The 16,297-nt window shown below is 46.5% G+C and overlaps 1 protein-coding gene and 1 pseudogene across 1 annotated transcript; one reads left to right on the plus strand and one right to left on the minus strand.

Annotated features, from left to right (window-relative positions):
- The first annotated feature begins 5,171 nt into the window (after positions 1 to 5,171).
- Positions 5,172 to 11,625, plus strand: LOC138200645 (mucin-2-like; annotated as a pseudogene).
- Positions 11,626 to 12,662: 1,037 nt separating this feature from the next.
- On the minus strand, positions 12,663 to 16,018 carry gpx7 (glutathione peroxidase 7). The gene is made up of 3 exons (XM_069152919.1): positions 15,834 to 16,018; positions 14,082 to 14,343; positions 12,663 to 13,103 (listed from the first exon to the last, which is right to left on the minus strand). Exons 1-3 carry the CDS (start codon positions 15,963 to 15,965, stop codon positions 12,940 to 12,942), a joined length of 558 nt encoding a protein of 185 aa, XP_069009020.1. The 5' UTR covers positions 15,966 to 16,018; the 3' UTR covers positions 12,663 to 12,939.
- Between the last annotated feature and the right edge of the window lie 279 nt (positions 16,019 to 16,297).

The raw sequence follows: 16,297 nt of genomic DNA on the forward strand, positions 1-16,297 counted from the left end.
GACAGTGTTTCACTTGTGACCCCACCACCTCTCAATGCACCTCGGAAGTACCATGCAGCGGAGTGGAGGACCGCTGCTTTCAAGCAACTGGTGAGTTTTGTTGTTAAATAATTTAGGCAAGATCATCTCCGAATAATTTTTTTTTTAAATTCCTACTTTTGAGATTTGGAACATCAATTAGATGAAAAAAGTCATGTAGAAAGATTTCCCAAGTACTAAACTGTTTACAGGACTTTGACTCATTTTTACTCTTAATCAAGTATCCTCACCTTGAAGAATTGAAAATCTTGAAATCTGTAAAGTTGAAAAACAGCGTTACAGATTTTTTTACCATGAAGATTAATCTGCCATAGTTGGTCAAAAACAAATGATTGATTCTGTAAAATTGTAAAAGGAAGTTTATTCAGTCATTATCTATGAGATTAAAAATGACATTTCAGAATCTTATAGCATTCAAAACGAGCCATTTTTACTTGGCAATCAACCGCAACAATTCTTCACCTGTTATTAAGTCAATATTTGGCCATCAATTTTCCTTTGCTCAACAGATCAGTTAATTGGTGGATGATAGCTCTAAAAGAGAATGCTCTCCTCTATGTTTAAAAACATGTCAAGCCTGATTTACCACTGTTAACATGCAACATTACAGTCAGGTGTGTTTGGATGTGTTTATGACTGTGCTCAATAGCACATGTAACCACATCCATGAGTGAAGTCATGAGGCTTACCGGTACATCTAGAGCAATGAGAGTTTGAAACAACAGAATTAGGTATACATAATAAAAACAAAGAATTGGTATGGGAGTGAAGTTCATCTTCAAGTAAATTTTTTTGAATATATCCTGAGATTTGTTAATTGAAATAAGAATTTTCAATTTAAAACAAATATTTTTGTTTTATTTACAGTTACTACTGGGTCCACCGTGTCTCCAGCAAGTGGCTGTGCTTCTGGAAACGTGTGTGCAGCTTCAGCGAACCTGAAAACCCTACCTTTCATGCAAAATGTTGGTACAATCAGCAGTGGACCAACGTGTTGTGACAATAATTTGTGCAATACTGTGGTACCTGTTACAACAACAACTGTTGCGGCAACAACTGCAGCAACAACAATGACAACTGTGTCCCCTACGACAACAACGTCTGGATCTACTATAACAACGGAAAACCCAACGACAACAACTACTGCCACAACGACTGCTTCTCCAACTTCAACAACTGCTGCCAAAACAACAACTGTTGCCCAGACAACAACTGCTGCTGCCAAAACAACTGTTGCCCCGACAACTGCTGCCACAACAACGACTGCTGCTCCAACTACAACAACTGTTACCACGACAACAACTGCTGCCACAACCACAACAGTGGCATCAACGACAACAACTGCACCAACAACTGTAGCCAAAACAACAACTGCTGCACCAACAGCTGCCGCCACAACAACTGCTGCTCCAACTACAACAACTGTTGCCCCGACAACTGCTGCCACAACAACAACTGCTGCTCCACTGACAACAACTGCTGCCAGAACAACAACTGCTGCCACAACGACTGCTGCTCCAACTACAACTGCTCCAACAACAGCTGCTGCCACAACAACTGCTGCTCCAACTACAACAACTGTTGCCCCGACAACTGCTGCCACAACAACTGCTGCTCCAACTACTACAACTGTTGCCCCGACAACTGCTGCCACAACCACAACACCGGCCACAACAGCAACAACTTTGGCCACAACAACTGCTGCTCCAACTTCAACTGTTGCCCCGACAACTGCTGCCACAACAACTACTGCTGCTCCAACTACAACTGTTACCCAGACAACAGCTGCTGCAACAACAACAACTGCTGCAACAACAGCTGCTGCCACAACAACTGCTGCTCCACCGACAACAACTGCTGCCAAAACAACAACTTCTGCAACAACAGCTGCCACCACAACAACTGCTGCTCCAACTACAACAACTGTTGCACAGACAACTGCTGCCACAACAACCACTGCTTCTCCAACTACAACAACTGTTACCCCGACAACAGCTGCTGCCACAACCACTGCTGCTGCAACTACAACAACTGCTGTAACAACAGCTGCTGCCACAACCACTGCTGCTACAACTACAACAACTGTTGCCCCGACAACTGCTGACACAACAACCACTGCAGGTCCAACTACAACAACTGCTGCCACAACCACAACAGCGGCCTCAACGGCAACAACTGCAGCAGCAACTGTAGCCACAACAACTGCTTCTCCACCGACAACAACTGCTGCCAAAACAACGACTGCTGCTCCACCGACAACAACTGCTGCCAAAACAACAACTGCTGCAACAACAGCTGCTGCCACAACGACTGCTACTCTAACTACAACAACTGTTGCCCCGACAACTGCTGCCACGACAACCACTGCTGCTTCAACTACAACGACTGCTGCAACAACAGCTGCCGCCACAACAACTGCTGCTCCAACTACAACAACTGTTGCCCCGACAACAACTGATGCCACAACAACTGCTGCTCCACCGACAACAACTGCTGCCAAAACAACAACTGCTGCTCCAACTTCAACTGTTGCCCCGACAGCTGCTGCCACAACAACTGCTGTTCCAACTACAACAACTGTTGCCCCGACAACAACTGATGCCACAACAACTGCTGCTCCACCGACAACAACTGCTGCCAAAACAACAACTGCTGCTCCAACTTCAACTGTTGCCCCGACAGCTGCTGCCACAACAACTGCTGTTCCAACAACAACAACTGTTGCCCCGACAACAACTGATGCCACAACAACTGCTGCTCCACCGACAACAACTGCTGCCAAAACAACAACTGCTGCAAAAACAGCTGCCGCCACAACAACTGCTGCTCCAACTTCAACTGTTGCCCCGACAATTGCTGCCACAACAACGACTGCTGCTCCAACTACTACAACTGCTGCCACAACCACAACAGCGGCCTCAACAGCAACAACTGCAGCAACAACTTTGGCCACAACAACTGCTGCTCCAACTTCAACTGTTGCCCCGACAACTGCTGCCACAACAACGACTGCTGCTCCAACTATAACAACTGTTACCCAGACAACAGCTGCTGCCACAACAACTTCTGCTGCAACAACAACAACTGCTGCAACAACAGCTGCTGCCACAACAACTGCTGCTCCAACTACAACAACTGTTGCCCCGACAACAACTGATGCCACAACAACTGCTGATCCACCGACAACAACTGCTGCCAAAACAACAACTGCTGCAACAACAGCTGCCGCCACAACAACTGCTGCTCCAACTACAACAACTGTTGCCCCGACAACTGCTGCCACAACAACCACTGCTTCTCCAACTACAACAGCTGCTGCCACAACCACTGCTGCTGCAACTACAACAACTGCTGTAACAACAGCTGCCGCCACAACAACTGCTGCTCCAACTACAACAACTGTTGACCCGACAACTGCTGCCACAACAACTGCTGCTCAAACTTCAACTGTTGCCCCGACAGCTGCTGCCACAACAACTGCTGCTCCAACTACAACAACTGTTGCCCCGACAACAACTGATGCCACAACAACTGCTGCTCCACCGACAACAACTGCTGCCGCCACAACAACTGCTGCAACAACAGCTGCCGCCACAACAACTGCTGCTCCAACTTCAACTGTTGCCCCGACAATTGCTGCCACAACAACGACTGCTGCTCCAACTACTACAACTGCTGCCACAACCACAACAGCGGCCTCAACAGCAACAACTGCAGCAACAACTTTGGCCACAACAACTGCTGCTCCAACTTCAACTGTTGCCCCGACAACTGCTGCCACAACAACGACTGCTGCTCCAACTATAACAACTGTTACCCAGACAACAGCTGCTGCCACAACAACTTCTGCTGCAACAACAACTGCTGCAACAACAGCTGCTGCCACAACAACTGCTGCTCCAACTACAACAACTGTTGCCCCGACAACAACTGATGCCACAACAACTGCTGATCCACCGACAACAACTGCTGCCAAAACAACAACTGCTGCAACAACAGCTGCCGCCACAACAACTGCTGCTCCAACTACAACAACTGTTGCCCCGACAACTGCTGCCACAACAACCACTGCTTCTCCAACTACAACAGCTGCTGCCACAACCACTGCTGCTGCAACTATAACAACTGCTGTAACAACAGCTGCCGCCACAACAACTGCTGCTCCAACTACAACAACTGTTGACCCGACAACTGCTGCCACAACAACTGCTGCTCCAACTACAACAACTGTTGACCCGACAACTGCTGCCACAACAACTGCTGCTCCAACTTCAACTGTTGCCCCGACAGCTGCTGCCACAACAACTGCTGCTCCAACTACAACTGTTGCCCCGACAACAACTGATGCCACAACAACTGCTGCTCCACCGACAACAACTGCTGCCAAATCAACAACTGCTGCAACAACAGCTGCCGCCACAACAACTGCTGCTTCAACTTCAACTGTTGCCCTGACAATTGCTGCCACAACAACGACTGCTGCTCCAACTACTACAACTGCTGCCACAACCACAACAGTGGCCTCAACAGCAACAACTGCAGCAACAACTTTGGCCACAACAACTGCTGCTCCAACTTCAACTGTTGCCCCGACAACTGCTGCCACAACAACGACTGCTGCTCCAACTATAACAACTGTTACCCAGACAACAGCTGCTGCCACAACAACTTCTGCTGCAACAACAACAACTGCTGCAACAACAGCTGCTGCCACAACAACTGCTGCTCCAACTACAACAACTGTTGCCCCGACAACTGCTGCCACAACAACCACTGCTTCTCCAACTACAACAGCTGCTGCCACAACCACTGCTGCTGCAACTACAACAACTGCTGTAACAACAGCTGCCGCCACAACAACTGCTGCTCCAACTACAACAACTGTTGACCCGACAACTGCTGCCACAACAACTGCTGCTCCAACTTCAACTGTTGCCCCGACAGCTGCTGCCACAACAACTGCTGCTCCAACTACAACAACTGTTGCCCCGACAACAACTGATGCCACAACAACTGCTGCTCCACCGACAACAACTGCTGCCGCCACAACAACTGCTGCAACAACAGCTGCCGCCACAACAACTGCTGCTCCAACTTCAACTGTTGCCCCGACAATTGCTGCCACAACAACGACTGCTGCTCCAACTACTACACCTGCTGCCACAACCACAACAGCGGCCTCAACAGCAACAACTGCAGCAACAACTTTGGCCACAACAACTGCTGCTCCAACTTCAACTGTTGCCCCGACAACTGCTGCCACAACAACGACTGCTGCTCCAACTATAACAACTGTTACCCAGACAACAGCTGCTGCCACAACAACTTCTGCTGCAACAACAACTGCTGCAACAACAGCTGCTGCCACAACAACTGCTGCTCCAACTACAACAACTGTTGCCCCGACAACAACTGATGCCACAACAACTGCTGATCCACCGACAACAACTGCTGCCAAAACAACAACTGCTGCAACAACAGCTGCCGCCACAACAACTGCTGCTCCAACTACAACAACTGTTGCCCCGACAACTGCTGCCACAACAACCACTGCTTCTCCAACTACAACAGCTGCTGCCACAACCACTGCTGCTGCAACTATAACAACTGCTGTAACAACAGCTGCCGCCACAACAACTGCTGCTCCAACTACAACAACTGTTGACCCGACAACTGCTGCCACAACAACTGCTGCTCCAACTACAACAACTGTTGACCCGACAACTGCTGCCACAACAACTGCTGCTCCAACTTCAACTGTTGCCCCGACAGCTGCTGCCACAACAACTGCTGCTCCAACTACAACTGTTGCCCCGACAACAACTGATGTCACAACAACTGCTGTTCCACCGACAACAACTGCTGCCAAAACAACAACTGCTGCAACAACAGCTGCCGCCACAACAACTGCTGCTCCAACTTCAACTGTTGCCCCGACAACTGCTACCACAACAACAATTGCTGCTCCAACTACAACAACTGCTGCCACAACCACAACAGCGGCCTCAACAGCAACAACTGCAGCAACAACTGTAGCCACAACAACTGCTGCTCCAACTTCAACTGTTGCCCTGACAGCTGCTGCCACAACAACTGCTGCTCCAACTACAACAACTGTTGCCCCGACAACAGCTGCTGCCACAACAACTTCTGCTGCAACTACAACAACTGTTCCAACAACAGCTGCCGCCACAACAACTGCTGCTCCAACTACAACAACTGTTGCCCCGACAACTGCTGCCACAACAACCACTGTTGCTCCAACCACAACAACTGCTGCCACAACCACAACAGCGGCCTCAACGGCAACAACTGCAGCAACAGCTGCTGCCACGACAACTGCTGCTCCAACTACAACAACTGTTGCCCCGACAACTGCTGCCGCAACAACGACTGCTGCTCCACCGACAACAACTGCTGCCAAAACAACAACTGCTGCAACAACAGCTGCTGCCACAACGACTGCTGCTCCAACTACAACAACTGTTGCCACGACAACTGCTGCCACGACAACCACTGCTGCAACAACAGCTTCCGCCACAACAACTGCTGCTCCAACTACAACAACTGCTGCCACAACCACAACAGCGGCCTTAACAGCAACAACTGCAGCAACAACTGTAGCCACAACAACTGCTGCTCCAACTACAACAACTGTTGCTCCAACTACAACAAATGCTGCCACAACCACAACAGCGGCCTCAACAGCAACAACTGCAGCAACAACAGTAGCCACAACAACTGCTGCTCCAACTTCAACTGTTGCCCTGACAACTGCTGCCACAACAACGACCGCTGCTCCAACTACAACAACTGTTACCCAGACAACAGCTGCTGCCACAACAACTTCTGCTGCAACAACAACAACTGCTGCAACAACAGCTGCTGCCACAACAACTGCTGCTCCAACTACAACAACTGTTGCCCCGACAACAACTGATGCCACAACAACTGCTGCTCCACCGACAACAACTGCTGCCAAAACAACAACTGCTGCAACAACAGCTGCCGCCACAACAACTGCTGCTCCAACTACAACAACTGTTGCCCCGACAACTGCTGCCACAACAACCACTGCTTCTCCAACTACAACAACTGTTACCCCGACAACAGCTGCTGCCACAACCACTGCTGCTGCAACTACAACAACTGCTGTAACAACAGCTGCCGCCACAACAACTGCTGCTCCCATTACAACAACTGTTGCCCCGACAACTGCTGCCACAACAACTGCTGCTCCAACTACAACAACTGTTGCCCCGACAACTGCTGCCACAACAACCACTGCTGCTCCAACTACAACAACTGCTGTCACAACCACAACAGCGGCCTCAACAGCAACAACTGCAGCAACAACTGTAGCCACAACAACTGCTTCTCCAACTTCAACTGTTGCCCCGACAACTGCTGCCACAACAACCACCTCTGCTCCAACTACAACAACTGTTGCCCCGACAACTGCTGCCACAACAACCACTGCTGCTCCAACTACAACAACTTCTGCCACAACCACAACAGCGGCCTCAACAGCAACAACTGCAGCAACAACTGTAGCCACAACAACTGCTGCTCCAACTACAACTGTTGCCCCGACAACTGCTGCCACAACAACGACTGCTGTTCCAACTACAACAACTGTTACCCCGACAACAACTGCTGCCACAACCACAACAGCGGCCTCAACAGCAACAACTGCAGCAACAACTGTAGCCACAACAACTGCTGCTCCAACTACAACAACTGTTGCCCTGACAACTGCTGCCACAACAACCACTGTTGCTCCAACTACAACAACTGCTGCCACAACCACAACAGCTGCCTCAACAGCAGCAACTGCAGCAACAACTGTAGACACAACAACTGCTTCTCCAACTACAACAACTGTTGCCCCGACAACTGCTGCCACAACAACCACTGTTGCTCCAACTACAACAACTGCTGCCACAACCACAACAGCTGCCTCAACAGCAACAACTGCAGCAACAACTGTAGCCACAACAACTGCTGCTCCAACTACAACAACTGTTCAACCAACAACAGCTGCCGCCACAACAACTGCTGCTCCAACTACAACAACTGTTGCCTCGACAACTGCTGCCACAACAACGACTGCTGCTCCAACTACAACAACTGTTATCCCGACAACAGCTGCTGCTACAACAACAACAACTGCTGCGACAACAGCTGCTGCCACAACAACTTCTGCTGCAACAACAACCACTGCTGCTCCAACTACAACAACTGTTGCCCCGACAACTGCTGCCACAACAACCACTGCTGCTCCAACTACAACAACTTCTGCCACAACCACAACAGCGGCCTCAACAGCAACAACTGCAGCAACAACTGTAGCCACAACAACTGCTGCTCCAACTACAACTGTTGCCCCGACAACTGCTGCCACAACAACGACTGCTGTTCCAACTACAACAACTGTTACCCCGACAACAGCTGCTGCCACACCAACTGCTGCTCCAACTACAACAACTGTTGCCCCGACAACAACTGATGCCACAACAACTGCTGCTCCACCGACAACAACTGCTGCCAAAACAACAACTGCTGCAACAACAGCTGCCGCCACAACAACTGCTGCTCCAACTACAACAACTGTTGCCCCGACAACTGCTGCCACAACAACCACTGCTTCTCCAACTACAACAACTGTTACCCCGACAACAGCTGCTGCCACAACCACTGCTGCTGCAACTACAACAACTGCTGTAACAACAGCTGCCGCCACAACAACTGCTGCTCCCACTACAACAACTGTTGCCCCGACAACTGCTGCCACAACAACTGCTGCTCCAACTACAACAACTGTTGCCCTGACAACTGCTGCCACAACAACCACTGCTGCTCCAACTACAACAACTGCTGTCACAACCACAACAGCGGCCTCAACAGCAACAACTGCAGCAACAACTGTAGCCACAACAACTGCTGCTCCAACTACAACTGTTGCCCCGACAACTGCTGCCACAACAACGACTGCTGTTCCAACTACAACAACTGTTACCCCGACAACAACTGCTGCCACAACCACAACAGCGGCCTCAACAGCAACAACTGCAGCAACAACTGTAGCCACAACAACTGCTGCTCCAACTACAACTGTTGCCCCGACAACTGCTGCCACAACAACGACTGCTGTTCCAACTACAACAACTGTTACCCCGACAACAACTGCTGCCACAACCACAACAGCTGCCTCAACAGCAGCAACTGCAGCAACAACTGTAGACACAACAACTGCTTCTCCAACTACAACAACTGTTGCCCCGACAACTGCTGCCACAACAACCACTGTTGCTCCAACTACAACAACTGCTGCCACAACCACAACAGCTGCCTCAACAGCAACAACTGCAGCAACAACTGTAGCCACAACAACTGCTGCTCCAACTACAACAACTGTTCAACCAACAACAGCTGCCGCCACAACAACTGCTGCTCCAACTACAACAACTGTTGCCTCGACAACTGCTGCCACAACAACGACTGCTGCTCCAACTACAACAACTGTTATCCCGACAACAGCTGCTGCTACAACAACTTCTGCTGCAACAACAACAACTGCTGCGACAACAGCTGCTGCCACAACAACTTCTGCTGCAACAACAACAACTGCTGCTCCAACTACAACAACTGTTGCCCCGACAACTGCTGCCACAACAACCACTGCTGCTCCAACTACAACAACTGCTGTCACAACCACAACAGCGGCCTCAACAGCAACAACTGCAGCAACAACTGTAGCCACAACAACTGCTTCTCCAACTTCAACTGTTGCCCCGACAACTGCTGCCACAACAACCACTGCTGCTCCAACTACAACAACTGTTGCCCCGACAACTGCTGCCACAACAACCACTGCTGCTCCAACTACAACAACTTCTGCCACAACCACAACAGCGGCCTCAACAGCAACAACTGCAGCAACAACTGTAGCCACAACAACTGCTGCTCCAACTACAACTGTTGCCCCGACAACTGCTGCCACAACAACGACTGCTGTTCCAACTACAACAACTGTTACCCCGACAACAACTGCTGCCACAACCAGAACAGCGGCCTCAACAGCAACAACTGCAGCAACAACTGTAGCCACAACAACTGCTGCTCCAACTACAACTGTTGCCCCGACAACTGCTGCCACAACAACCACTGTTGCTCCAACTACAACAACTGCTGCCACAACCACAACAGCGGCCTCAACAGCAACAACTGCAGCAACAACTGTAGCCACAACAACTGCTGCTCCAACTACAACAACTGTTGCCCCGACAACTGCTGCCACAACAACCACTGTTGCTCCAACTACAACAACTGCTGCCACAACCACAACAGCTGCCTCAACAGCAACAACTGCAGCAACAACTGTAGCCACAACAACTGCTTCTCCAACTACAACAACTGTTGCCCCGACAACTGCTGCCACAACAACCACTGTTGCTCCAACTACAACAACTGCTGCCACAACCACAACAGCTGCCTCAACAGCAACAACTGAAGCAACAACTGTAGCCACAACAACTGCTGCTCCAACTACAACAACTGTTCAACCAACAACAGCTGCCGCCACAACAACTGCTGCTCCAACTACAACAACTGTTGCCTCGACAACTGCTACCACAACAACGACTGCTGCTCCAACTACAACAACTGTTATCCCGACAACAGCTGCTGCTACAACAACTTCTGCTGCAACAACAACAACTGCTGCGACAACAGCTGCTGCCACAACAACTTCTGCTGCAACAACAACTACTGCACCAACAGCTGCCGCCACAACAACTGCTGCTCCAACTACAACAACTGTTGCCTCGACAACTGCTGCCACAACAACGACTGCTGCTCCAACTACAACAACTGTTACCCCGACAACAGCTGCTGCTACAACAACTTCTGCTGCAACAACAACAACTGCTGCGACAACAGCTGCTGCCTCAACAACTGCTGCTCCAACTACAACAACTGTTGCCTCGACAACTGCTGCCACAACAACGACTGCTGCTCCAACTACAACAACTGTTACCCCGACAACAGCTGCTGCTACAACAACTTCTGCTGCAACAACAACAACTGCTGCGACAACAGCTGCTGCCACAACAACTTCTGCTCAATCTACAACAACTGTTGCCCCAACAACTGCTGCCACAACAACCACTGTTGCTCCAACTCCAACAACTGCTGCCAAAACAACAACTGTTGCCCCAACATCAACTGCTGCCACAACAACTGCTGCCACAAGTACAACTGCTCCACAATCATCAACAACTCCAATAACCATCGTTCCAGAAACAGTTGCAACTACAACTGCAACTACTACCAGTGGCGCCTGCTCTTTCAGGCTTGGCATGATCCATATTTTGCTCGGACTCCTGATCTTAGCCGTGTATTAGAAACCTTAAAACAACAGACAAAACACAATGAGCTGAACGTTATTATTTTCATAACCTCAAGTCAAGTTGGGGGACCGAACAAATTTCATTTACTCATTGGCATCACAGCAAAGTACACAAAGCATTATTTTGGTGTTATTGGTGTTGTAATCTACACTGTAATGGCGTTGCTCTTCTTGGACAGCCTCTGAAGTTATTTAAGACTTTTTAAGAGCACCTATTTACGACAATGTCATGTATTTTTCCATTTGTGTTCAACAATAATTCTTAATTTATATATTACCTTAAATTATTATGAATTTATTTAAATTATTTTTTTTTCTCAATTTGGCACATGCCAAGAATCAGCTTTCCAGGTACTATGGTTATTTATTTTAAGACAATATTTGCAGCAGGTCTGACGGTTCTGTTTGAAACGTCAGAAATAAGGATTGAACAGCCTCCAGCAGCAAAATCTACTTTCACAATATGTTGTTCTATATATTCATATTTATGTTCTTGAGGCATGCATAATGCACACCTAATTCTAATTTCCCCAACTGGGGACAATAAAGTCTGAAATCTCTCCAGCAACAAGAGTCCTGATTTTGGTTTATGTGTTTCATGCTTTAATTTATTTTACATTATTGCCTCCAGCAGCCGAGAGAAAATGCTGTTGACTTTTGAATACCTGCAGATAGCCTGTATTTATATCATGCTCACTAAATGTGAATAACTTGCCTTTTAGGTTTGGGTAGGGTTCCACCGGTTCGACCTGTATTAGCATATAACAAAGCAGTCAGCCTTCTGCCTCTCCTGCCACCTCAGAAAAAAAGCCTCAAGGGATTTTTTAATTTTTTTTCATTATAATTATCCGGGTCCATCCCAACCTTAAGATAGCAATGAAGGACTCATGAAATCACCTAAAAGTTGAATTATTGTGTTGAAATTTGTTTTACTTTCTGACTGATTAGGATCCAACAGACTGATGTCTGTGTAAAAATATAAATAATAACTGCCAAATGAACCTTTTTTTTCCTGTGAGCTCAGTTCGCTTTTTGCCAAACTTTATCCATTTTTTTTTTATTTTAAATTGATTATGAAATGACTTCATGTTTTACATATTATAGATAGATAGATAGATAGATAGATAGATAGATAGATAGATAGATAGATAGATAGATAGATAGATAGATGTGAAAACATCAAACGGTGGAACATAAACTCAACAGCAACGTATCGCTGTGATCACAGTAAAAGTTTATTCCACAAATCAGAATGAATAAAAAAAACAAAATAAAACACGTAATTGACACTGACTGACAGATTTGGAAACAGAAGCTCTTTGGTTTAAAATGTCGCACACCTGATACAAAACCTGACATTGAATTAAGAAAAAACGCGTAGTGGTGCTTCATCAGTGCTTTCAGAAAGCAGAAAGAATCTGCTTTGGTTTCTGTGAACTGTTCTCTAACTAGCATGTCCCTTTAGTTGCTGCACTAACGCGGCAGAGCTGTTAAAGCTCCTCTTTCTTCTTTAAGATGATCTGCCGCACCATGTCGGCTATTTTGGGTCGGATTTCTTTGACGGAAACTTTCGGTCCCCACGCGTCCACCACTTTGCCGTCTACGTCGACGAGGTACTTCCAGAAATTCCAGTCGGGCTCCTTTCCGGACGACTCTGTGGAGAATAAATAAGTATCAAGATATTTGTGTGTGTGTGTGTGTGTGGCGGGGGGGGTGGGGGGGCATATATTTAAACAGTGAAATAATTTTAAAATGTAGACCTTGTCACTTCCTACTTTTTTTCATGTAATTTATGTCATGTAGTTTATTGGCTCCTTCCTTTATTCAAAACTAGTTTGACCTTTGTTTGACCTTCGCACTTCCTCCGTTTCTTCTCTTTGAAATTTTTGCTTCACTCTTCTTTTTCTTTCTTTCCTGTATTTTTCCTCTTTATTATTCTTTTCGGTTTAATGTCACTCTTCTTTCTGACATCAGTTTTTCTTCTCTTCTTTCATCCCTGCGATAAGTTTCCTGTTTTGACTCCTTCCATTCTTTTTCCTTTGTCGTTCTTTTAAAACTCCTTTCAATTCCTCTTGTTGCTTCAAATTTGACATTTCAGAAGTCTCACTTTTTGGCAAACCTGCCTTTCCACCAAAAAAGGTGCCTTAAATAAATTCAACAATACTCTGAATATGACTTCAATATCAAATCTTACATTTTCTGAAATTTGAAATTCTGAGTTCATTTAAGACATGCCTATCTTTCCTTTCCTTCATGCAATGAGAACAAACCCACTGCAGCCTATCAACATCATTACAGCTGCAACAATCAGTCAATTAAGTGGTTCGTTGATCGACAGAAAATTTATCTTCAACAAATTTAATAATGTAATATTCCTTTTAGTCATTTTTAAAGCAAAGATTTTCAAATATTTGCTGCTTCTTACTCCTAAAAAAAAGATGTAATGTGTGTTACACATGACTGTAAAATAAAGACTATTGGCTCAAACAAATACAAAACATAAGAAATGTATGGAAGATGAAGATGTCAGCTTGGTCTGTAGGAATCACGAACATTGTTTTTGGTTTGCTGGCATTTTACAGACAAAACAAGTCATTGGAAAATGATTTGTTAGTGCAGCCACGTCACTCACCGACGAGGTACTTGTAGACATTGTTAGTTCCAGTTCCGACGACGGCGATTTTGCTGAACAGGGGGAAGGAGACTCCGTAGACTCGGCGCACGAAGCTGTCGATCTCCTTGTCGCTGCCGGGCTCCTGCTGGCCGAACTGGTTGCAGGGGAAGGCCAGCACGTTGAAGTGATACGGGCCGAAGTCCCGCTGCAGCTGCTGCAGGTCTTTGTAGTGCTCCTCGGTGAAGCCGCACTCGCTGGCCACGTTCACCACCAGGGACACCTGCAGCCGCAGACACACACTGTAACGCACTGCAGCACAGCACTGAGTATTTCCATTTTATGCTCATTTATAGTTGGACTTCTTTGCATTTCAGAGGGAAATATAATATTTGTCACATTCATGGTTTCATTTAAATCACCTAAAAATCCAACATTTTACAAGAGGAAGCAAAAATGCAGCTTTGCAGCGCTACACGATGGAAACTGATGAGTGTGTTAGTGGAGATTAATACGTGTTACATGTCAAAGCGTCATGCTTCAGCTCACTCAAAGCAGAGCAAACATAAGCACGTGCATTCTCATTCTCCCTCAATCAGAGCGGCAATTCAGTGATCTCATCCTCTACTGACACCTACTGTCAACATAAAGCAACTGCACTGACTGCAACCGACTTTTTAATAAAAAACCTATGTTAATGTACATTTTCGTTTGTTTATTTTCATATTGTTTAATTTGATCATCAGGTGATGTATTTTTTTATCAGTGCTGAAAGAAATGTTCCCATTATTCAGTAAAGTAAAAAAAAAAATACTCAAGTAAAAGTCCTGCATTAAAAAGTAACAGCAATTTTATTTTTTTATTAGCAATAAAATGTCATTAAAGTATGAAAATAAAAAAATCCTGGTTTCATCCCCCTGGTTAATATATTATTATATATGACGACATCAGATTATTAATAGTGCAGCATCAATGTGTCAGCAGCATGTTTACTGTTAGAGCTGCTGCAGCTGGAGCTGGTTTATTTCCAGGAACAGCTGATAAATAAATGTGAGGGGTCATCAGATGATTACTGGGAGAGGAAAGAAGAAAAAAAACAAATCCACAAATCTGTTCTCAGTTTCTTTTCTCTGATTTATTGAAATTAAACCATGTGAAAAGTTTACACTCTGCTTTTTGTAAGATTTCCGAAGATAAACAGGTTGGAAAATCTTCTATTATCCACACCGTCAAATCTTCATTTTTAAAAAGAGCTGTCGTGTCGTTAAAGACTGCAACATCTCCCTCAAATGGAAAAACACTCAAGCAACATGACTTAAAATGGTTAAATAACAACAAGTAGAAAACCCACCTTGTGTTTTATTTAACAAGTTAAACAAAGTCTGCAAGAAGTTGCAGGAGGTGAACTCGCAGCAGCGGTCTGCGTGGACAGACTGCAGCTGATCCGCACCGTGTTTGAATGGAAGCTGCGGAGCTCGCGCGGCTGCAGGCCTCTTTGCCACGTAGGCTCGCGCAGGGGGCTTACGAGCCGGGACGTCGCGAGCGGGCTGCAGCCGAACTGACCCGCGGCCGGCAGGGTGTTAAGTGTTAGTTCCAGCTACGAGCAAAACGTTAGGCTGAGAGAGAAGGAAGAGGATGAATCATCAACCATGCAGCATTCATGCATTCATGCATGCAAGATGACGTGCAAGAGAGGCTGCGTACAGTAAAAAAAACTTCTTCTTTTTTTTTTTTTCTTTTTTTTTTAAATCAGCTGTTCTGATCCGGACTTACCGAACCGCGGTACTTTTCCAGGGAGACCAGCTTCCCTCTGCTGTTCACTACTTTAAAAGAATAAAAGTCTTTCTGTTTGCTCTCGGTGAGACTGAATAAAGTCAGGAACACGGTGAGAGCTGCTGGAAGCATCTTTACGGTTCAAACTGCCAACGCAGCAGCGGAGAAAACTTCTTCAGGGTCTCCAGCTGTCACGTTACGAACGGAAAGTCAACACTTCCGGCACCGGCCGACACTTTCAAAATAAAAGAAATTGTGCCACGATGGGCTTTTACTAAAATTGCACCTTCATTGTGTCCAACAACCAGAAACCACCCCAGTATTTTAGAGCATAAATGATCAGATGATGACAGGCCTAGCTCATTAACTAAAATCTGGTTTAAAATTTTTTTTTTTTTAAAAAGTCACATACAAATGAAAATGAAAACATTTGCTAGTTTTCTGTGTTTTCTTTAATAGTAAAC

This window comes from Embiotoca jacksoni, unplaced genomic scaffold (assembly GCF_022577435.1).
Source record: "Embiotoca jacksoni isolate LCO1_2020_lvr unplaced genomic scaffold, fEmbJac1.0.p SCAF_19, whole genome shotgun sequence".
NCBI classification, from domain to species: domain Eukaryota; kingdom Metazoa; phylum Chordata; class Actinopteri; family Embiotocidae; genus Embiotoca; species Embiotoca jacksoni.